Consider the following 25,865-nt stretch of genomic DNA (forward strand, 5'->3'; position numbering starts at 1 on the left):
GGGAATTCTAAGAGTACATGACTCGACGAAATGTGAAAATGAATCCTGTATGAGGATCCAGGCTCAAAATGAGGCATTTTGTAATAACTTTAGTTAATTACACAATGGCCCCTTCAAGAAAGGGTAACTGCAAAACTGGGCCAGAATGAAAATATCTTTCAAAAGATACTTTCTTAGAAACCCCTAAAATAAAATATTTTCAAAAGATATTTATGAAAAACACCCCAAGAAGAAGAATGTTTCCGAAGAAACTTTGCATCCATGCCCCTATGGACACTGAGAGCAACCAAAGTACTTTTCTACAAAAGTAAATATACGTACTTCATGGAAACCACATAGAATAAAGGTACGTGAAGTCAAAAGCCAACCCCGAACACAAAAAGTGAGGTTGTGCCAAAAAGTGACTACGTGGAAAAAGACGAAAAGTAAATAGTGTCAAAAAATGAAAATGTGGAAATGACGCGGTCCTAAAAAGGAAGTTGTCAATCCAAATGAAAGAGTCTCTGAAACTATTTTCGAGCACTCGAGACGACACCAAGTGACGAGAAATAGAACTCAAAAAAGAAAGCTAAACGAAAAAAATGTATCCGTAAAATTTGAGAAAAAGGAAAGGAAGGGAAATGACCGGGTCATTACAAACCATCTAACTGGTTAGATGAGGTCATCTGATTGATCAAATGAATTATCTAACCAGTCAGATGGCATGATGTTTTCATTTTTAACCCCCGTTCTTTATACGACCATATCTTCTTCGTTTTAAACCCGATTAAAGTCATTCTTGAGCCTAAGTTTACTATTTTTGAGTTGTCTATCCAATGGTACATGCCACATCCTCCATTTTATACATGAAATAATCATTTTACCCCTAGTTCCATATTATATCTGTTTTGACCTTAGCTTCCGCATTTGCCTTTGAGTTCAGTCTTGTGACTTCATATAGGGTTCTCATGTTGTCCTAGAGGTGATGCTTAACCCTAGGGATCCCTTCCTTTGTTTTCTTATGCATTCAGACTCAATTTTGGGTCGGGTTATATCCTTTCGGTTGATGCACCGGATCATGGGATTTGGGACATCATATAATTAGAGAAGGAAATACATAATATTACGTGCATAACATGTGTGTTTTACTAGTACGTACGTATGTGTGTGTGTGTGTGTGTGTGTGTGTGTGTGTGTGTGTGTGTGTGTGTGCAAAAGCCACTGAAATGGACCCAACCAACTGAATTAATTTTTATTAAATTATTACTATTGTGACTCCATTTGTAAGACCTTCACAAGGGTGAATCAAGGAAACTTGATTGCCTATGTATGAATTGTATACATCATACTGGCAAGTATGAGATACTAATGAGTATAAAAAGGTTTTAAAGCTTGGGATTGAAGTGTACAAGTGTGCAATTTTGTATATGGATCTAATTGTCCATCTTGAAAATCGAGGCCAAGAATACAATGGTTATGCTAAGAAGAAGTTGGAGATCATTAAAACTTTAGTCTATGTAAATATAATTATTAAAAGTTCAGTATGAACCCATTTTCAAATAGTTAGGGGATAGTTGTTAATACCTAAAATTATAACCGAGATCATGATGGCACATGGTCGAAAACCCCGAGGTTTAAACTTTAGATCAACCCATGATCATAGATATGACTTGTTGATCAAAGAAGTGAAAAATTAGTTTCTAATTATGGTGATCGAAATTAAGGCCAAGAGTTATGGAGAATGGAAAGCTTAATCCATTATGATTAAGATAAGATATTGAGCTCACGACCAATCAAGGCCTAATGGTGTCTAAGCCAGTCATAGCCTAAGGGATCTTGACTTAAGAAAATCGATTAGTGTGATACCCCTCGGATCCAAGACACGGGTTGATCAGGCCTAGGCCCAAACTCGAGGGAAATATCAAACAATTAATATTTAATGAACACAGAATGCAAGTTGAAATAATAAGAAATAAAAAAAAAAATAGCTGAAAGAATTCTAATTGAAAATCCTCAAAATATAATTGTTCCAATCCATTAATCTAAATCCTTCAATTATTTAACAACTCGGGAATCCATCTAGTGGACCCCTGATAAAAATCCTAACTGGAAAATACAACAACTATAATCAAAATCCAAAGCTAATAAGATAGTAGTCCTACGTAGTCGGTGGAATGGAAGTCTGTATCTGCTCTACACGACCAAGCTCTAACCCTGGAACTGACTAGCACCTGTAAAATAAGATAGTGGGTCAGGCCCACATGCAAGTACTGTTCTACTACGATCCATACATAAACCTGATACGCAGATACATCCTAGATAGACTCAACAATATCTAGAGTAGTCCATATATGTATATAATACACACTATAGGACGCTCACAAGTCCAATAGGTCTGTCTCAACCTAAGTAGAGATACCATGCAAATCGCACATAATGTGGTCATGTATACCTAGACCTACCAGAGAACAACACCTCTGTCCAGCTATTCATCCTAGGCGATATACGCACCCTAATCATAGTCCTGAGACTCAAGCTCATATTATGGCACTATAACATAGATATATAAAGTCCGTTCCAGGTGTCATTCAAAGGGTTTTTGACCTGACACCTAGTTATAAGTAGGACTTAACTTTTGTAGCTAATCCATCTTATTTCCATATAGGTAGGACTTACTATTAGAACTAATCCATCCCTAGAGTAAGTAGGTCTTGGTGTTCTGAACTAAGCCATTCCTAGTATGCCACCGTCCCATACCGGTGCACACAAACCTCCACATAACATAATTGTTAAAACAATAATTGTTATTTATCTACTACTATCCAGGATATGCAACATACAGTTTAATACATATATCATGATATTAGACTATCATTACAGATTCCAAAAATCACATTCCAACTATCTAAATTGCTACCATGAGTCATAGCATTTAAATCCTCCATAAAATCCATAAATTGATACAATTAATACGACATATATATCAATTTTGTTCCAAACCAAGCATAGATGATTTCCCTAATCTACTATACATGTAACTCTGTTTAATTATAATTAAACAGTAATAAATTATTTATATCAAAAGCTTCAAGTATCTGCAAATAATTGAAGTATTCGCTACAGTGTGCAATCTACAGTTTTTCCTTAACTTCAACTCGTTCCAATCCTTAGTCCAATTATGAAATAATTTTTTTCCATCATAATACCAGTCTGATACAGTCCTAAACGTCACTTAAAACAATTTAAATGAAGTGAAAACACCCTATATAGCCCAAACAGTCCCTAAAACCCACTCTGTAGCAGTTTAAAGAGAGATCAGGCTCTCTCAAAATTGAGAGCCTGCTCTGTTACTACCAGAGCCGGCTCTAGGGCTCTAAGAGCTGGCTCCAGAGCATCCAAATCCGGCTCCACTTCCTTGGGAGCCGGCTCTAAGGGTTTGGGAGCCGGCTCCCTCCTCTGTTGAAGCTTGCTCTCACTTCCGTAGATGCCGTCGTCCGTTTTCCCTTTGTCTTCTTCGACTCCGGTGATTTCTAGGCCTCTATAATGCATTTAAATTCTTGTTCTAGTGTTCATTTAACGTTCAGATTAATTACAAGGCAACCATATGCATCGTTGTTCTCAAACAAGCAAACTTAAACACATATGCAGAATGAACCAATTAACAGAAACTTAAAGAATTTGCAACACAGTTTCATTAAACGAGATTAAATACATATCAAGCATGCATAACAGATTATTAAAACATTCATTAAATCCCTAGAGTCCACCTAAGCATGCACAGAACACAGGTTCATGGGAAAGAATAGAACAGAGACTTGCCTTAAGTTTCAGTCTTGAAACTCTAATCCACCGTCTCTGAATTTTCTGCCGAAATCCCTACTGATGTTCCACCTTTGTTGCTCTTGGTTTCACCTATGAGCAACCTCTCTTTCCTCCTCTTTGGTCCAACCTAGCCTTCCTCCCCTATCTCCCTCTGTTTATCTCTGTATCTCACTGTGTCTCTGTTTTACAGAATTTTGCTTACGTTTTCTAAAACCTTAAACCACCGTAATGTGTATATTTATAGGCTTATAACAATAACCCTAGTTCATGTATACTTAGAGACTAAGCCCCAATTCCAATCCCAGTCGACCCATAAAGCAACATAAGTCTACGGCGGCTAATGTGAATCATAACTTACGATAAGTAAAACAATTCAATAACAAAAACAGTTAAATAATTAACAATTTATCACATAATTAATCACATAATACAATTTAATGAAATGAACCAAATTAAATAATTAAAACAGTTAATCAAGTAATATAATTAATAAAATAGTTAAATCAAACTAATTAACTAAGTATAACAATTAATTAATTAAGCAAATATGCAAATAATCACACAAAAACAAAATAAAACAACAAATAAAATGCCGAGACTATCCTTTTAAAATTAGGGGTATTACAATTAGCGATGGTTAGGACTCTCAACCAGTCATGATTGAAGTTACCATAACCTAACAAAGTTTGAAACACGCCCAACTCACTCTGCTAAGTTTCAATTATATTGATTAGAAACTAGCTTATGGCCTAAGGTTCTGAATTGGTCATGGTTTGGACTCTCAATCATGATTTATTCTTGCTATATCAATCGAAATCATATCATGATCAAGGCTAACACATATCCTAAGTCACAAGTTGTAATACCCCTAGTTTTAAAAGGATAGTCTTGGCATTTTAATTATTGTTTTATTGCATTTTTGTTTGATTAGTTGCTTATTTGCTTAATTGTTTAATTATTTTATTATTTATTTGATTTAATTGTGTAATTGTGTATTTAATTGCAATATTTGGTTAATTGGTTATTTAATTGAATTAATTGGTAAATTGTTGTTTTATTTAATTATATTTAATTTATTTACATTTATGCTTAGGTGGATTTAAAACATGAATTTGATGTAGTGTGGGTTTTATTCTTTTATGAAATCACGTTGTGGCCGACTAGGATTTAATTAGGGTTTTTTCGTCTCTAATTATAAGTGGGCTTAGGTTTTATATTTGCCTATAAATATACTGTTATAAGTCTGCAAAGGGGTTGTAAAGAGATATAGAGGGAAATAAAGAGAGAATTGTGAGAAAAACAGAGAGATTTCAGTTAGGGTTTCGGCTATGGATTAAAGGACGGACCTAGGAGGAGGGAAGGTTGAACATTAGGAGGTTGACAGTGAACGGACGTCGGAAAACTTAGGAAGACAGCGACGAGGTTTTGATTCAAAATCTCACAGGCAAGTTTTATTCTGTCTCTCTCCCCTTTACTTGTGTTCTGTGCATGCCTAGATGATCTTTAGGATTTTAATCAGATATTAAATGGATCTTTCATGCTTAGTACATGTTAAATTAATCATCTGTATGAGTTTAATTTGATCTGGAATAGTAATCACCGAACTTGAATTTCATTGTTTGATCTTAAAGCATGTTTAATCGGTAGTTGTTTTTATTATTCTTTTTAAATCAAACTATTTTAAATAAATGATTGGGATGATACTGGATGTAATTTAGACTCTTAAGTTCAATATTAATGAGGAACAGAAGGGTTGGAAGTGGCCGGAGACGAAGTAGACGAAGGAAAACGGTTCAAGGCTCTTAGAGAGGGAGAGAGCCGGCTCCATGGAAAAGGGAGCCGGCTCCCTCAAGTGCAGAGCCAGCTCTAGGGGTTAGAAAGCTGGCTCCCACCCCTCTAGAGCAGGCCCCAGGGTGCATGGAGCAGGCTCCATGCTTGGTTGGAGCCTGCTCTCAAGTTTCAAGAGCAAGCTCTCTTATATTCATGCAATCTGGACTTTTTTCTGGGCATGGTTTGGTCGAGTTTAGGATTCTGAACTATGTTGGGAATGTATTGAGGGTTCTAAATACTGGTTTCGTGTAGTATTAAAACCCCTTATGGCATAAGTTATACCTGTAGGCTAATGGATTGAACAGTATGAAAGTAAACAACTTTGCATGTTGTTAACGGATAGAAGGGATTTAATTGCTTAATTTTATTTTAGCAACTAAATGGACTATAGCATGATTATAAATCTTGTTTTAGATGCACAATAGGGTTATTTATTTATCAGACTTGATCTATGCTTGCTCTGGATTTTAATTCCTAAAATATTAAACTTTGTTCTACAATTACATGGATTAATGTTTTGGATTTTAATTGCTGAACTATTAAACTTTATTCTGTCAATTACATGGATTAATGTGTTGGACTTTAATTGCCGAACTATTATATTATGTTCTGTAATTACATGGATGTTATGGATTGTATGCACCTGTATGGGACGGTGGCATACTAGGGATGGTTTAGCTCAAAACGCTTAGGCCTACCTTATTGGAATAAGGGAATGGATTGTAAAATATTGAATCCTTCATATATTTAAGTTAGATCAGATGTATAAAGTTGAGTGACTTACTGGATTATTGGTTATTTGTGGTTAAGTTAGATCAACTGAACAAGTTGAGTGACTAACTGGATTATAAATCGTATGTTAGATCAATGAACAATTGAATAATAAACTCTGATTTTGGACGGACTTTAAATATATGACTATGGTACCACGATATGAGCTTGAGTCTCAGGATCGTTGGTTAGGGAGCGTATATGCATTGGGATGTATAGCTGGCTATGACGGTTGTGGTGTACCCTGTTAGGTCTAGATACTCATGCCTACCTCTGGTGTGTTTTGCATGTTGTCTTCTATTCAGGTTGAGACCCTTTTGTAGTCCAGTGAGTGTCCCTTAGCGTGGATATATATATATATATATATATATATATATATATATATATATATATGTATGGACTAAATAAATACTATTGAGATATCTAGGATGTATCTGCGTATCGGGTCTCTGTTTGGATTGTAGTTAGAATAGAACTTGTTCGGGGGCCTGACCCGCTATTATTTTTCAGGTATCGAACGGTTCCAGTCTTAGGGCTTGTTCGGGCGTAGCAGAGACAGTCATTCACTCTACCGATGACGTAGGATTTAATTCCATGTTTTAGATTTGGATTTTATCTTTAGTTGTTTATTGTTCAGTTGGGATTTTATTTAGGAGTCCACTAGATGGATTCCCGAGTTGTACTCTTGGAGGTTTTGGAAAGGTTGGATTATATTAATCTTTAACATTTGAGGATTTTATATTTAGAATTCTTTCAGCTTTACTATTTATTTCTTAAATCTTTTCGTATTCCTGCTTATTTATATATTAATTTTTGGTATTCCCTCGGGTTTGGGCTTGGGTCTGATCAACCCATGTCTCGGAGTCAAGGGGTATCACACAAGTTGCCTTATGGTTTGGCGGGCTACATTAGCCTAAGCCTATTCATCAATCGAGTTAGGGCCAAGATAAATTTAATATTTTCCTAGGTCTGAATAAAAATGAAGACCAACTGCGAATCCCAAGGTCTCAAGAACCCAACAAGTCAGCTCTGGAAACTGAAGGAAATCTTGAAATGGAAAAGATAACTTGACCGTGTTTAAGGTTCAGAAACTAAAATCTACAAGTGGAAGGGTCTCACCTACCTCTGATGAAAGTTAGAATTATAAGTGATCAGAAGATTTCATAGCTTAGGCATAGGACAAAGTCCAGCATGGTAAGAGAAAAAAGCTAAAAGTAGTTTGGTAACTAGGATTAACAAGCTTGAAGGAACACATATGCTTTAGCTAAGAATACTATGCCAGACATATATTTTTATTTTTCCATGGAGAGATGTACAAGTTAGCCAAAATAATTAACTCGTAGGGTAGCAGGGATAGAGCCAGAAACTTGAGGTTGGGGGGGGGGGGGGGGGGTTAAAAAAATTATACATTAATTATAAAAATTCTTTAATTTGAGCTTTTAAAAATATATTTAAAAGAGTCCAAGTTGAAAAATTACTAAATTTCAAGGAGACAAACTAAATTTATTTTCAATTTCTCTATTTTGGGTCAATATATACATGTTTTGAAAAAAATGGGGGTGGGAGGGGGGAGGGGGTAGGGGGAATTGAAAATTTTAATGAATTTTAGGGGCAAAACCTACAAAGTAATTAATATTTAGAGTTGTAAATAAAAAATTTAAGAAAGTTTGGGGGAGCCATGCTCCGTCCGTGTAGGGTAGGAAATGCAATTTTCAGCCTGCAACTAATTAATTTATAGAAGAACGGATTGAGAGGGATAATACTAGACTGAAGTTTTTATAAATACTCACTCAAATATCATAAGGAAGAGGTCCAACACTATTCTAAAGTCCAAACCTTTATCATTCATAGCATAACACGTACCCTTCATTTCCTTTAGTTCTCAAAGTTCTCATTATTAACCAAGCATTTACTTCACCATTTAGCATTAATTAGTTCTCTAGTTTTTTGTCCCAATCAAAAGTTTGTAATTCATTCATCATTGTAATCAATTCAAAGATCAATGAAGAAAGGGTTGCAAATTTAGGTATAATTATTGTTCTATTAATCTGCTTTTAATTGTAATCTTTGGATATTTGAAGTCCTTTCTTAAAGGCAATAGCAACCTTAAGGAGAGAGCCATTGCTATACTTTAACTTTTGCCTTAACCACATTAGGTTGGAGACCCAACCTAATAGGAATAGTTTGGTAAGAAATCTCTTAGTCCATCAGGATTCTGGCACGCTTGCGTTACAGGTCAACCAATTATTTGTTAACGTCGACCTTAGACCACTCTGTGAGCTAAATAATATCGAACTAGAACTTATTTTCCGCATCAAATTTTTTTTTTTTAAATGTATGTTAATAAGTTAAGTTTAAATGTTTATGAAAAAAAAAATTTAATTTAACTTAATAACCATAACAGGCAACTAATGGACTCTAGAGAAAAATGGCCACATCATGTAATGACCCGGTCATTTGTCTTCCTTTCCTTTTTCCTGAAATTTTACTAATGAATTTTTTTCGTTTAATTTTCTTTTATGAGCTCTGTTTCATGTCGCTTAGTGTCATCTCGAGTGCTCGGAATTGGTTTCTGAGACTCTTTCATGTGAATTGACAACTTCATTTGAGGACTGAATCATTTTCGCATTTTCACTTTTCGGACACTATGCGTCTTTCGTTCTTTTCCCTATTTCGTCTTTTTCCCTATTCTGTCTTTTCCCCGTTTGTCACATTGTTGGCACAACCTCACTTCTCATGCTCGGGGTTGGTTTTTGACTTCACGTGCCTTCATCTTGAGTGGTTTCCTCGAAATACGTATCTTTACTTTTGCAAGAAAGTACTCTGGTTGCTCCTGGTGTCCATAGGGGTATGGATGCACAATTCTTCAGAATCTTTTTCATTTCTTGGGGTATTTTTCGTTAATATCTTTTGAAGATATTTTATTTCAGGGGTATCTAAGAAAATATCTTTTGGAAAATATTTTCATTCTGGGGCAATTTCGCAATTAACCCTTTTTGTAGGGGCCATTGTGCAATTAACGAAAGTTATTGCAAAATGTCTTGTCTGGAGCTTGGATTCTCGTACGGGATTCATTTTCACATTTCGTCGAGTCGTGGACTCTTAGAATTCCGTTCTGCTCATTTTTCTCCAGTTTCAGAGTTTCTGTACTCGGTTGCCGCCAAACTTGTTCGGGGCATAACTTTCTGCTTGGGACTTAGTTTTTGACGCTGTTTCTTCTATTGTTCATATTTTCTCATTTTGAATCTTTTTCGTTCACGGAGTTTTGCCATTTGAGCACTTTTGCTCAAAGTCCACTTTTCTGGACCTGGCGGGGCCCTTTCGGGGCACTTTTTGAGACTTAATATAAATAGGTGCCTTAAAGAAGAAAATTAGAATTTTCTTCATCTTCTTCCTCTCCTTGGCCAGCAGCCATGGGAGCTCCTTGGCTGCCACCCTTTGACCTTCTCCTCCACTTGTATTCCTAAGTGAAAATCCTTCGGCTTTAACATTTGTTGTTCGTCTCGTCGTGCTCTACCATTACCCCTTATTAGAAACCATTTTTGACCAAATTTTGAGTTTGGGATTGAGGTCAAGTTTGGATTTTCATGGGGCTTCTTGGGGATTCATATAGATCATGTTGTCCCCGACAAAACCTAGGAGTTTCGTTGGATTCGGAGCCGTTTCAATTCGGTGGGGATTTGGGATTTTCATCTCAAATTGAGGTAGGGGGTGTTATAATTTACTTTCTTGCTCTATTACATGCTTGTGATGCTTATTCAACTCAATTGCATGCTTGGATATTAAATCTAGAATTTTTGATTATTTATTTTCTAGTATGAAATTTAATTTTCCCGGTGAGTTATAGCATGTTTTAAACTTGTGGCTTGACATTATATTACACCTTGATATGTTGATTAACATCTATTTTTTAAATTGGAGCATTTGGATAAGAAATGAAGATTTTATTTAATATTTATCTTGAATAAAATATAAATTCATGTGGACTTAACTAGCTTGAAATCAATGTGTGATAGCATATTATATTTGACCTTAGCATGCTCTTCAACATAGTTGAATTTGAAAGTAATTGAAGGTGTTTTGAGAATTAGTAATTTTTAATTAATTCGATTAATTAATTTGTCCCGAGTGCACTATTCACTCCATTTGAATTCCGACTTGATATTCTTGATCTACATGCCATATAGCTTCACATATATTTGATTTAGAATATTCGGTGAGGTTTTGAAACTTTTCATTTAATTAATTTTCATGTTTAAGATTTAATCCTCATGGTGATATACAACTTGGAATTGAATTATGGCATGCTAGAAAATTAAGTTTTGGTATGGTTGTTCACATATATTGAATTGGGATTAATTGTATGAGAATTGTAACTTTTATTTTATATTTAACTTTAGTGAAAGTTTAATTTACATAGCTGTAACTTGCATGAAATAAGCTTGTAATGTGATATTACATTAGTCCTTGGCATGTTCTCTAAAATATGTTAAATTGAGAGCATTTGGTTAAGTTTGAAAATCTAGAAATTTTAATTAAAAGAATTAATTAAAATCTATTTGGTGGTCCCATTAGCGTAATTAATATTTTAACTTGATATTTGTATTGGCCATGACTTATTTACTAGTATATATTAATTGTGGACCATTTGAAGTTGCTTTAGAACCTTGGTAATTAAATTAGCATGATTTAATTAGAGTTTTACTTTGTTATTCTAATAACCTAATTGAGTTTTAGAATGGATATAGGTGATAACTATGCCATGTTCTTTAATATGTATTAATTTGAGGTTATTTGGAATTAAATTAGAATCTAGGGAATTTAATTATTTTTATTTAATTAAATTCTATCTAATTGAGTCATGGATTTAATTGTGTTTGAAAGTCGTTTCTATATCAAAATTCTGGACATGGACTTGTTGTATATTCATTTGGTTATGTTTTGAGCATTGGATAACATAGTTGCTATGTTTATACTCCTGAGAATATGTTTTCCTTATTGAATATATTGTTGCCTTGTGTAATGATTTGCACACTTCGTATTTAACATCTTTCATGCATAGCGTGTAACGAATCGCACACTGAAGATTCGACATTCATCATATCATATTAGTTGTGGACTTAGAGCATGTATTATATAGGTTTCCAAATTTGGTTGTGCATGGTAGATAGTTGATTATCTTGTATATACATGTTGATATATACGTTGTTGCACAATTTGTTGATTTTGAAAACTTGGGGATGTCGTTGTTTGGCTACGGCTAGGACGTGGTTCTAGTACGGGGGATAGTCCCTCTATGTAGTCTAGTGCGCACATAAGGAGGTTTACCATAGGCTAGTAACCCTAAAGTGACCAAGGTGTTGGCCTGATCCGACTGATGTCCGAGTATCCACTTTGTTTGATTTCGCATTTCATTTTCAAGTTGATAACTAGATGATGTTGTAACTTGTTGTTCCTTATTTGTCTTTCCATTTTAAGTTACATGATGTTAACTTTACTAAATTGTGCTTTATGCGTTGCATTAGAAGTTCCAATGTTGGTTAAATTGCATAAGTATTGTAAATTGTGTTTTGATGTTCTAATATAGCTTAGGTGTGATCCTATAGATACATTGTGAACATAGACGTTAGGTGGCATGACCCACTTCCGTTAATTTCATGCTTTAGATTTTAAGTTGAAGGCTTTAAGAGTTTATACTTTGTTGCATTGTATAACTTGCTCTTAGGTTGTTGAATTGTATGGATAATATGATTCTTGTTAACTTGTACTCAAATATGCTTTTGTCATGTTGTATGGATTACTCTAGACCTATTTCAATTACATTGAAAATGTGATTCTTGTTAACTATAAACTTGTTGTATTAATTGGTTTATTCCAATCTTAATTTGTTTCACATATGTATATACATTATGATTCTTATTGTTTATACTCCATGATAGCTTAGGATGATCCCTGAGTCTCACTTTGACATAGACGTTAGGTAGCATGATCCCTTTGAACTATATCACGTTAGTCCTAAAAATCTTCAAGAAATCGAGTTGATGCATGCTCATTTTCTATGAGTAAACTTGTTTACTCACCCCGAAGTTACTAGGGGATTTGATCAGGTACGAAGACTTGGCTCTTGATGCTTGTCGTTCGTTGGGATGGCTACTAGCTTTTCAAGTTTCTATTTTATACAAATGTTAGCATGGAATATCATTTTATAGCCTTTTGTATAAAACTTGTATTATGTGCTTAAGTACACTTTTTGGTATTCATTCTATGTGTATAATATGTGGCCAAGGGCCAAACTTCATTTGTAATCCATGTATATTCAAAAATGTAGAATTTTGCCTTTAATGAGAAAAACATGAAAACTTGGGTTTCAATATGTCATTTTTGCATCGGTGTGTGCATTGTGTATGTAATTCATCCTTTAGCATTCATTTACCATATGTGAGGTTTGGCCAAGGGCCAAACACCATTTAGTTTTCATTTTTGCATTTCAATTCACATATTGCATTTTGGTCTAAAATAGTAGAAACCGAGCCTTTAAGGTTCATTTTCAAACCGGGTGGTGTAAAATGTGTTCCGGCACCTTCACTAGGTCTCATTTATCTTGCATGAAGTGTGGCCAAGGGCCAAACGGTCATTTGAAACCATTTCCTAATTTTGATTTTCATTTTTCCCATTTCAAGTCCATTTTTGCCTTTTTGGCCGTTGGGGGGTCGGATTTTGCATCGGCGGTATTTTTAAGCTGTGAACCATTGTAACGCATCCAAATAGGTAAGTTACGTTTGCGTGCATGATAGTTTTCAAGAAAAACCTCATCCTTGGTGATTTAAGCCTCTTGTGGACTCATTTTACAACGTTGTTGCATAATCTGATTTTTTGGCATCCTAGGGTTTTCCTTCGAGAAATAAATTCCGGTCTTCATATGCTCACTTAGAAAACGTGATTTTAGGGGGGGTTTCTTCTTCGTGTTTTTCCAGAAAATGTCATCTTGGTGCCGGAAATCTATCGCAAAGTTCAACTTCCAGTTTTCATTTAGCAGCTTTTTGGACCCTCATGATCAGATTTCTTGGAGGGGCATTTTGGGCATCTTACATTGAGTTTTTTTTCATTTTCTCTCGCGCTGTCAGGTAGAAAACTTGATTTTAGGGGGGGTTTCTTTTTTGTGTTTTTCCAAAAAAACTCGTTTAAGGGTCTGTACTTAGCCTCAGTTCTAGGAAAAAAATCAAATGTTGTTTGCTGTAAAAACACTATTCCTGCCCAAATTTCTTACCCGGAAAATAAGTTGATTTTTTTAAAAACTTTGAGACCTCATATCTTCATCATCCGGACTCCAAATCAAGTGATTTTTTAGTCTAAGTTTATTAGCTTTTGCTTGTCTATCCAACGGTATGTACGGTTGCATTCAATTCTCTCTGAAAGGACCATTTTACCCCTTGCCAAGTACCATTGCCGCATTGATTTGAAACCCAAAAGTCTAGTTTTTTTGTAACTTTGACGTTTCATATCTTCTTCATCCGGACTCCGAATCAAGAGATTGTTGAGTCTAGATTTATTAGTTTTTCCTTGTCTATCTAATGGTATTCTCAGTTGCATCTGGTTTTGTCTAAAAAGACCAGTTTACCCCTTGTAAAGTACCATTGCCGCACTTATTTTAAAAACCCAAAAGTTTGATTTTATGAAACTTTGGAGTTTCATATCTTCTTCAATTGGACCCCAAATCATGTGACTCTTGAGTCCATCTTGGTTAGTTTTTTGTTGTCTTTCCAGTGGTGTGCTCGGTGGCACCGGAATCCATACTTTCAAAAATGACTATTTTGCCCCTGGGGGCTTATTTGTTATATTTTTGATCTTTTGCTTCTACATCAGTTCTTATTGAGTTCCACGACCTCATGGAAGGTCACTTTGACTTCTTAGAGTCTTATTTTCTGTTTTCGCTTCCGCATATCGGATCCGTTATCGGGTCAATCTTCGGTTCATCACAGGACACGCTGGCCTAAAAACCAGAGTCGTCACACATCACTTCATATGGTAACATTTGAATTTACCAATAGGTACTAGCTCAAATGGTATAAGCCCCCATTCCAAATGGAGAGGATAAGTATTCAAGTTTTGATGAAGGCATAATACAGTGTGTGTGTGTGTGTTTCCTTGAACTTTCTAGAATTTTTTTTTTGATATATAGATATACATATTTTGTCACAAGTCTCATAACTTTTGATGCTCTATGGATATGGTTATTACTCCAGGTTCATAGTCATTCGAATTCTCTCTTTCTTATTCTATTATCAGTCTAAATTATTTAAAGAAAATTCTTCAATGTTAATAACAATAGAAAATTAGAGACTTTTTTCTCCTCTTGATTGGGAAATAACAACTTAAGGAGAGTGATCATACAAAACCCAACAACTGCCTCGATAGCCTAGTGGGTTAGTGTTTTCGGTGAATTTTGGAGTGTCAGACTTTAATTCTCTGTATCTACTATTCTAATTTTTAACCGTTCTTACCTTGTTAAAAAAAAAAAAAAAAATCATGCAAAACCCAAAGTCACAAAATCATATAAATTTGGATTCATATTCAAGTTACTCCCTCAACTTCAACACAAATTCCATTGGATTCATAAAGTGTTACTGATACCAAAAACAATTTGAACAATATATATATATATATATATATATATATATATATATATATATATATATATATAATATTATATTATATGAGTTTAGATTTAGAAAAAAAATGATATGTCCTTCGAATTTCAGAATATGTTGACGGAGTGTTGTGTAAATGGGGGTGTGGACTTCACAGCATCTTAACATCATGTGGTAGGACTAGGGATGGAAAATACCCGGCTTCGTTTAGAACGGTCATGTAGGTGGTTAAATGATTTTGGGGCGAGAATGTAAGTTAGGATTGAAAACCTGCATGGTTATGGAGTGGGGAAGGGGAAAGGTCATCCCGCCCCGTTTGTAGTGTTAAATTACAAATTTGCCCTCATAATTTATTTTTATATTCAATAATATTATATATATATGAAGCAAATCCTAATTTATTATATTCCAATCACTAAATATTCTATTATTATTTTTTATTCCTACAAAAATATTAAGTCTCAAATTCCAATTAAGAAGTTGAATCTTATTTTTATCCACATGATAGAAAAACAATTATTACCGTGGTTGAAAAATTGGTTCATTATTTACCTTCGGTTCATTTGTAATATAATTACGAAAGTACTCTACTAAACTCGTTCTCGCCCCGACCCACTTAATAAATTGGGATGAAAGTGGGTATGACTATGCTAAATGGGGATGAGATGGGGTTGGGTACCTGCCCCAACTCCGACCGTTGCTATTCTTAGATGAGACCCACATCATTACACATACATTTCTTATTCGAGCATCCTCTAAATTTAGAAAATGTGTCATTGCTCCTTGTTTGAAAAATTATTACAAGGTCTAGGACTGCACAGTCCCAACCCAATCATGCAATTAACCCTATTTTCAACCTATTAAATTTACCTATTTTAGCCTGATTTAATGTGTTAAAAAATTATATATTGAAATATAAAGATAAATATATTAAAAATATATAATTAATTTGTTGACAAATTAACAGCACAGAGGTCCAGGTATCTTACCTTGACCAAACTGGTCCACATGGGCCACAAGACTTTTTGCCAGCTCAGCAGCAGTCAGTCCCAAAACTGAAATGAAACGAAAATAAATACAGTGCATAAACCACGCGTCCACTCACGTGCTTTGCCTTATCTAAAAGAACCCAAACGAATCATTGAGAGCGACTCGTCAAGTAATGAGAGGCGCAAATATTTTGTGAGTGATAAAGCACAAAGGTGTTCAAATCCCCGACCGCACGACGCCGTTTCCATCCCATTTCCGCCATTAAATTAGACCATAAAAGAGAGGGAAGCAACACACAATACAATTGAGATACAATCAAAGCTAAGAGAGAGAGAGAGAAAAGTGTAGAGAGAGAGAGGGGCCTCCCTGGTCCATCATTATTCAGACAAAGGTCTCATCTCTGTATCTCCATCTCTATCTCGATCACAGATTCAAATTCGAAAGTTGAAACCCTAGGTTTTGTATCAGAAGAAGGAAATGGCGGAGCAGAAGAACAAGTGGAACTGGGAGGTGCCCGGGTTCGAACCAATGAAATCGTTCGAGCACGACGATCAAAAGCCCGCACATCTGGTGAGGAGGTACTCGGTCTCTTCTTCGTCTATCCCAGCACATTCCGAGCTCTCCAAGCATGCTTTGGCCCCAAAGATTCAGAGATTGAAAGACAAAGTTAAAGTATGCACTTACTTTTCTTTTCTTAATCTTGTTGATACTCGAGTATGTTGCTGTAATTGCTACAGTATAGATGTTCTTTACTGACTAATGTAGTGGTTAGTACTAATGTGATAGCTATATACACCAATGCCTATTAATAGTCATGTGAAATTGGTATAATAGGTGTCATTGACACTGTTTCATGCATTTTCATGAGTAGACTAATGAATTTTGAAACTTCAATTTTGTGGAACGGGAGTATTGATTTAAAAGTATGGTTATCCCGAAATCAGATTTGCTGTAATTTATGTGAAGTTTATTGTGAATTAAGATAGTAGATAAAGATGCCCCTAGGGGACTGCAATAAGATAAAAAAAGAGAGGGCAAAAATATTAATCACTGGGTTAGTTTTGAAATTCGATGAGGAGTCCGCAAGATGATTCTGTTTGTCCATGTCTACATGGAAATACCAACTATTTGGATGTAGTCGAGACAAATTTATGTACTTCTATACATTTGCACACTTTGGGGCTACAATTAAAGAGTTCCGTAGAAGATCATGATTGTATATGTCTAAAATGTTAATTACTGGGTTAGTTTTGAAACTCGAATCCTTTGGTTGAATGTTGATGGAGGGTCTGCAAGATGATACTGCTTGTACATGTCTACATGGAACTACCAACTAGTTGGGTGTAGTCGAGACAAATTTATGTCCTTCTGTACATTCCCACACTGGGACTACAATTGAAGAGTTCAGTAGATCATGACTGTACATGTCTACATTAAATTAGTGATTAGTGGTATATGTGTGTATATACACACATAAAAACATATATGCAAACACATATTTATAGAGAGTGAGGTTCGTAGTTGGATTTTCTGATCTTACATCATTTAACAACTTTTTTGCCAAATCCACTGTTGGATTAGCAACACCCATCTCGTGAAGAACAGTTTGCCAAATTAAGTTAATCATATGTGCCATGTGCCTAGATATCAATCTATAGGCTTACATTATGAATTAGGAAAATACTGTTTATATAGCGTTTTTGTCAACAATCCTCTCACAGTCTCACTCACATGTGTGGGTCCCACATATATATGCTGTGAGTGTAATAAAAGAAAGCCGCGGGCCTAGTCGAATGAACAAATTTAACCAAAGATGGATCGTGGCAAGACATCGTGCCCATGTCTAACTTTTTACAAGGTTTTTTTACTATATTACTTAACTAGCTACTGAATTGTAGTTAATGCATAGAAGTAATGTATATTTTTTGAGATAATGGTAAATGAACAAAACGTTTTAAATGTAAATTGCTAAGAAGAAATTAGATAATTAAGTATCAAGTAAAATGCTGCGGCTCTGCTTATGTTGAATAAATCATTACATACACCTTAGCTATAATTATTTACAATACATCCTTTAACTTCTGTGTGCATCACTGCATCCACAAATTTAACCAAAGATGGATCGTGGCAAGACATCGTGCCCATGTCTAACTTTTTACAAGGTTTTTTTAATAGGTAATTATTTTTCTTAACCACCAACCTATTATAAAACCAGTTAGGCTATAAAGCAAGCAATTATCATTTAAATTGGTAAACCATGTGACTGTTGGCTTGTATATACATGTGCATCATAACTGATCCGTAAAAAGTTTTTGAGTACTAATGAGACAAAGCAAAAGGAATAGAAGGTGGAAGTTATCTCCCGTTCATAGTTGAATTGTTGAATTCAAACTATTTCTTATTTACATTGTCCACTTAAAAAAAAAGAAAAAAGAAAAAGAAGAGGAGGAAAACAGAGAATAACGAATAAGAAACCTTTAAACTTGCAGATTGACCTACCCAAGGAGTCGATATATATTGATTGGACTATCTGAACGTGTCAGGCTCTTGAGTGATCAAAATCTCTAAAATTCTTTTACCATTCCTGAGGATTTTGAAAACAACAAATGAGAGATGGCATGGGTTTTTGAGAGCCAATGGATTGGTGAGAGCATTGAGGAGAAACCTTTTAACTATGCAGAATGACATAATATAGAGGGACAATGGAGTCGATATATATTGGTTGGACTTTCTGAACGTGTCAGGCTCTTGAGTGATCAAAATCTCTAAAATTCTTTCACCATTCCCGAGGATTTTGAAAACAACAAATGAGAGATGGCATTGGTTTTTGAGAGCCAATGGATTGGTGAGAGCATTGAGGAATTTAGTGCCTTTGCAGGATATTTAGTCAATGACTTTGAAGATTGAGAAGAGAGAAGTACACAATTATTGCATGTGCCAAGTTGGTTTTCATTTGAAAGGTGGATTGGCTAAAATAGATATTAATGTAATCAAAGTAATAGTTAAATTGTTGGGGATTAATACTTATCAAAAAAAAAAAAAATTGTTGGGGATTAATAGCTTTATTTATTTAATTATTTTGATAAGTAAGATTTCATTAAAGGTGCTCAAGAGGGAGTGCTCCCAAGAGAATACACAAAAAACTGACAGCAGTTAACTATAATTTCAGATTATCCACAAACTCCAAACGATCCCCCACAGATTTACAATTTCACCCATTTACCTAAAAGAATAAAGAACTTAGTCTATTGTATTTGAGAGACCTTATGGAAACACTGTTACTTGTAATTTGTACTTTGAGAATGTACCCATCAGAAAGGAGGGTAATGTTTGCAGTGACATCATTAGTAAACAATTATTCATTTATTGGTTAAATTTATTTACCGACTGCATTTATTGGGGGGCATTGTTGGGATTGATTATGGCAAAATCACCATATTTGGTTCTTTCCCTTGGATTTGATGGGTAATGGTCAATATTTGAAGCTTAATCTGGGGAGACACGGGATGACTGGTCTTTATATACCCAAAGTATTGGAAGATGTGAAAGATGCACTTGTAAGATGACAGTGAAGACAACCCCAAGGGAAGGGGTGAGTATCAACTAGGAAAAAAAGAAGATGACAGTGAAGACACAGTGTCGCACCCTATTGGAGTTCATTTCCCTAGAACACTCTCTTCTCTTGTTTGAAACTCAGGAAGAACCCAAGGTTCATGGCTGATGATCATGCCAACAAATGTTGGTCCAAGACATGACCAAGTAGCAAAGGCAGGTTATGCTAAAGTAATTGTTTGCAGAATAGACACCGGAATCAGTATTCATTGGATGAGCTATGAGAATTAGGGAATTTGGTAGATTTCACTAGGTTATCTTATGGATGGTCAAATCCATGAATGATGTAACCTCCAAGTTTTGACAGTGAATTATCTCTTGCTGTTTTGGCTATGGCAGTAGGGATAGTGCTGTTAAAATTTTCTATTCTATGTTTTAACGTATCTCTTTAATATTCTCTACTTTCCTAGTTTGCATACTTGTACACGATCCTTGGAGATATTGCACACCATTTCATTCCTACAATAGAGGGAGATACCGAGATATCTGTTAATTTATCTCCGAGAATCAAGCAGTTGTGGAAGGAGCATAATATTGGTTTAGTTGCTCAGAGTGAGGTTGCCTGCTTTGAGGTGAAATGATTGTTGTTAAGCATCCTTTATTTTTGGGAGCTTTTACTGTTCTTTGATTCTTTTACAGCTCTTTGGGAGGAATAAGTTGTGTATATTTGATTCTCCTTCACTTTATTTTTTCCCCCTCTTTTTTCTTTGTGTATGTCATTTGTACATGGGTAGCTGTCCCTTGGCATTTTTTAGTGGATTGCACTGCTTATTGAAAAAAAAAAAAAAAAAAAAAAAATTGTCAGAAACAAAACCCATGCAGGAGAGAATAGAGTTTCGAGTTTTCTCTGTGATACAACTTCAATATATTTGAATATATTATGTATGTTAGGCTTGGAATAGGACAGCTGTCGAACTCTGATCTGCTTAATATTTCTTTCTCTTTTGTTTTATGGCAAATACAAATTCATTTACAGGCAATAGAACGGGGGAAATGGAACTTCTTCATCATCATTAATAAATCTACATATTGTATGAGGAAACTATCTATTCCATACCGTACGTTATCAACATTTCTGATATCTGTCAATTCATTAGTTGCCTTGCTGGCCTAATATTTATAATTTTCTTTAAACACATTTGATTTCCTAAAAAGAATCTTATTAGTGACATAAGAATCCTTGTGGGTAGCTTAAAGCTTTAGTTGTTGCCTTTGGTGTTTTTTTGTGTATTCCATCGGGAGTGCTCCCCTCTTGAGCGCCTTTCTATGAAATTTTTACTTATCCAAAAAAAAAAAAAAACCCAGTAATGATCAATTATGACAGCTCCATTGTATCAATAACTTGCCTCCCTACTGCAAGTATGCAAGAAATCAATTGTTAAAACCAAAAATTCAGCAACGGGTAGTAAGGTCTTTCTGATTCGGTTTAGCTCCACCAATAGATCTTTTATTCCGATCTCTTCATCATCTAACATGAACTTGCGTTACCTTTAATTGTGAAATTGTCAATAATATCATGTATTATGTGTCATAACATGCTTTGTACTGTTAGATGCAATTTAAACCTTATAAAACATAAAGGAAATAGAGTTAGTAAGCAAAAATATTTAAGGGATGTGAAATATAGTTCAAAGGTAATGTCTATTACATGAGATACTGACCCTCAGACATTTATTCTTTCAAATCTTATGTTACAACTTAGTGTAATAATAAGATTCTTTGTAGTATGACACTGCAATATAATTCGTCAATTAACAAGATGAGGATAGAATTTGATAAGTGAGTGTTTCAATGAATCTTATGGTTTGAAAAGTAAAAAGATACAGTTACAACTTGCAAAAATTATAGAATGTACCTATCTTAAGAACAATATAATATATAATTTGTGAAGTTTAGACTTCATTTAAATTTCAAGTTCTAACATGCGGATCTTATGTTTCCAAAGTTTTGCCTACAAATTTCATGCACATTATTTGTGTATGTGTATATACATATGTATAACAACAACAAACAATGCCTTTTTCTGACTACTTGTGGCTGATTACATGAATCATATTTTTCCATCCCATTCTATCTAAAGATCATAGCCTCGGTCAAACTACATGTTATCATATTCTTCCTTATTCTAACTTTATCCACGTTAACCTGGGTCTTCCCCTTCCCCTAGCATTACCCTCAATGTGGACAATGTCACTCTTCCTAACTGGTGCAAAGGTCTTCTATGCACTTCTAAACCATTTTAACCGAGTTTTTCATGAATCATCTCATGAATGTGTTCATTTCTAATTCTATCCTTTCTTGTCTTACCGTACATTCATCTAAAAATTTTGCATTTCCGCCATACACACTTTATGCATATGTTGCTTCCCAGCTGCCCAACATTCTGTTTCATAGAGAACGGCTGTTATAATATACATATGTATCTACTTATATAATAATCAGGCTGTTCAACGTTATTGGAATGATGAATTTGCTCTAGATTATAAATATTTTGGACAATAGAAATCCTGAAGAGGAGACAAATGAAAGCAAAAGTAAATGGTATCTTTATAATATTTCCTTTTAACATATTCCTTTGAGGCAATAACCAATATTATACTTTATATATATATTTGATAAGTAATTTATGTCTGAATATTTCTAAATCAACATTCCTTTTAAAATGTCAAGTAATCGAAGTGCGCATGTAAGTTTTACTGTATGACATATATCATGTATGTGATGTTTATTGTATATACTATCAATAGTCAAGATGGATGTGTATGACGATGTGTGCTTCTAATGTGTACTGTATCATATGTATTTTATTTTGTGACTGTATTTGTCAATTTCATCAAAAAAGAAGTTCCAGACTGAGTAGTGACTAGTTAGGGGGTGCCATCTTTATCCTTCCTTATTTGGTGACCTGGCTCTTGATTCTTGCAAAAGAACGGTAAAAAATTTGTAGAAAATCTGTTCTTGAATTTAATAACTTCTATTAAAGATTTATCCAAATAAATATGGGAAGACGCTCTTAAAATGTGGGTTTGTCAAAAGTGGCCCCTTGCAAATACTTTTTGTGGCTTATAATTGCAGTTTTACACGAGCTATGATTGTTACACTAGAACAATGTGGGCCACTAGATTTAGTTACATAGTGCTTGATATGCATTACCAAACTCAGCCAAGCAGTTCTGCCACCTTGCTTGATTAGGGATGAGCTAATCATTATTTTTGCATTTTTAGGCCTTAAAACAATTAATGAGTCATACCATGGAACTTTACGAGATAGTGATTCAACAAAGACTAAGACATGAAATTGTAGTGTCAGAAAATGAATTTTTGTTTATACTGGTGAGGTTAACAATTGGAACTTTTTGCTCATTGAGGAGAAGAAAGGGAAGATACTGAGAAAAAGAAAGATCTTCATATGGTACTTATACATTTGGAGAAAGTCTATGATGGCTGGCTAGAGATATGGTCAGCTTTAGAAAAAAATGGAGTCAAAAAGAGATATGTTGGTGTTAGTGGTGTTATCAAAGGCCCAAGGCGCTAGAGGTCCTCTGGAGCCTAGTTGCAAGGCACAAGGTGAGGCGTGCACCTGAGTGAAGTGAGGCGCACAATGGAAAAAATTAAATTATTAATAAAGTATTCATATTCCATATAAAAGGCGCAAATGTTGTCAAAGACGCACCTGAGCACACAATAGGCACAAGTCTTGCGCCTATATGAGCCTAGAGTCTAGGCGTGCCTTTGACAACACTGGGCGTTAGTGCGTGACAAAGGAGCTGTATGATGGGTTTGTTGTGACTTATAACAATTGTGGGTGGAGCATGTCAATTCTCATTACTGCAGCCTTACATCAAGGATCAATTTTTAATATTCATATCTTTTGTGTCATAATTATCAATGAATTGAGAAAACACTTCGAGGATGAGGTTCCATGGTGTATGCTATATTGCCGATAATGTTGTTTTAATTGATGAAACTAGTGCAATGGTTGGTGCCAAAATAGAGATTTGGAGAGGAACTCTTGAATCAAGCGGGTTGAACATAGGTAGAACTAAATTGAATGTATGGAATGCAATTTTGGCAAAGTTAGAAATATAAGTGAGATGTAGCGAAGATTGAGGGTCAAAATATACTACTCCAAAATGAACATATTTGTTACTTAGGGTCGATTATTCACAAAGAGAAGAAATTAAAATGATGTTATTTTCAAAATTGAAGTAGGATAGTTTAAATGGAGGAGTGCGTCTGCATATTATGTGGTAGATCGTTTACCTCTTAATTGAAAGGTAAGTTTTATGAAAAAGTCATTAGACCAACCATACTCAATTACTTACATAAAAAAAAGTAGTTATCAGACCACTCATACTTTAGGGGACTAGAGCTTGTGCACTAAGAAACAACATTTAAACCATATTAGTGTGACTGAAATGTGAATATTGAGATGGATGTGTGCCAAGACAAAAAGGAAACATTAGAAGTGAACATTCAGAATACAGTTGAATGAGCATCTATTGGACGTAAAAAGAGAGAATACCGGTGAAGATAGTTTGACCATATGCAATGAAGACCAATAACTGCACAGTTAGGAAGAACAATGTGGCCCCTGTAGGGTAATGGTAGGGGGAGAGGAAGACTAAAGTTAACCTAGTTTGGTATTGTAAGGAAAGATATAATAGCATGTGGTTTGACTGGAGTTATGGCCTTACATGGAGGGAAATTTGTATGTGTGTACTTACCTAACAAAAAGAAAAAAAAAAAAAAAAAAAAAAAAAAGAAAGAAAAAAACAGGAAGGTCATACACCTTGAACATATTATTTGTTGGGTGGTTGGAGATCATCTATTTTACTTGCAGTGGATGGACTGCTTCAAACCATCTCGAAAGGTCACAGAAAATGACTTGCTTAATATAATGCATATGATCTGCTTAAAAAACTATCAAAATGTTGACCGCTAAATATATTTCAAAACACAATAGATATGGCCAAGATGTACCTTGAACTCTGCTTGACATGGTTGGAAATATTGAAAGGCTTAAGAGTTCTCTGCAACATAAATTTCAGAACCAATCAAGCCAAACTTAATCTCTGGTCAACAGGTTTTACCCTCTTTTTCAGGGAAACCTTCTGAATTCAAATTCTTACTGTCCTTGCACAAATACTTGCATATCAATTATTACCATACAATTTTTTTAACCACTGTTCTTTTATCAAAGATAAAAAGAGAAGAAACTAGAAGAAAACAAGTGCTACATTGTTGTTAATGCATGAGACTATCAAGGAAAGATGTCAAGGAGCATGACAATGATGCACATGTATGACCGAAGAAAAAAAAAAAAAAATGAAACGTTGGGACAAAGTCAAGATTATGAACAATTTGAGTTAAACTCTTCTCTTCATCCTTTTTGGAGTTATAAGTAATTGGTTGTTAACCTATCTCTGCCCTCGGTGAGTTCTTTGACATTCGCTGAGGTTGGAAATATGAAGGAGTGTTGATGTATTGCAAATTCTATTAGAATGGACTCATAAGTAATTGGTTGTGAACCTATCTATTCCCTCAGTGAGTTCTTTGATCTTCAGCCGGGGCTTGAATTTCAAAGGAGCATTGATATATTGTAGATCCATATTATATGAAGCAGACTGTTGGTCGTTGAAGAAGACACAAGCAGAACACGTACATGTTGCTGAACTAAGGATGCCTCGCTGGATGATAGGAGGTACTAGAAGAGATAAGATTAGTAATGAACGTGTGAGGGGTACACTAGGCATAACGCCTATAAATGATAAAATTAGAGAAGGTAGTCGTAGGTGGTATTGTCATATTTAACGTAGACCCAGTGATGCACTGGTTAGACGGGGAAGAGTTATTTTCCTAGTAGGTAAGCAACAAAGAGGCCGGCCAAAACTTACATGGGATGAAGTAATAAGGAACGATCTTAGAAAATCAAGTCTTTGAAAAATTAAATCTAAAAGAAGACATGGTGTATAATAGAAAAGAATAGAAAAAAAGAATTCATGTTGTCGACTCCATCCATATGGGATAAAGGCAAGGATGATGAATTGATGACAATAATGATGATTGATATATTGCAGATTCTATTATTTATTTGCTAAGCTTTATACTATTTCAAGGTAGCCGAGAATGATAGATGCAAGTGTCAATTAAAATGCATACAACGTTTTTTTTTTTTAATTTTTACATCTGATGATCTCATGTTTGTTTTATT

The 25,865-nt window shown here is 34.8% G+C and overlaps 1 protein-coding gene across 1 annotated transcript in view; it reads left to right on the forward strand.

Annotated features, from left to right (window-relative positions):
* Positions 1–16,329: 16,329 nt before the first annotated feature.
* LOC132267116 (kinesin-like protein KIN-14B) overlaps positions 16,330–25,865 on the forward strand; it is a 51,282-nt gene continuing 41,746 nt past the window's right edge. Inside the window, exon 1 of the mRNA XM_059768171.1 lies at positions 16,330–16,712. Within this exon, the coding sequence (XP_059624154.1) occupies positions 16,518–16,712 (195 nt within the window). The 5' untranslated portion in view covers positions 16,330–16,517. The remainder of the gene's footprint in view (positions 16,713–25,865) is intronic.

The sequence above is a fragment of the Cornus florida genome, unplaced genomic scaffold, assembly GCF_030987335.1.
Source record: "Cornus florida cultivar Cherokee Brave unplaced genomic scaffold, ASM3098733v1 CherokeeBrave_3.0.0_Hap2_Chr07, whole genome shotgun sequence".
NCBI classification, from domain to species: domain Eukaryota; kingdom Viridiplantae; phylum Streptophyta; class Magnoliopsida; order Cornales; family Cornaceae; genus Cornus; species Cornus florida.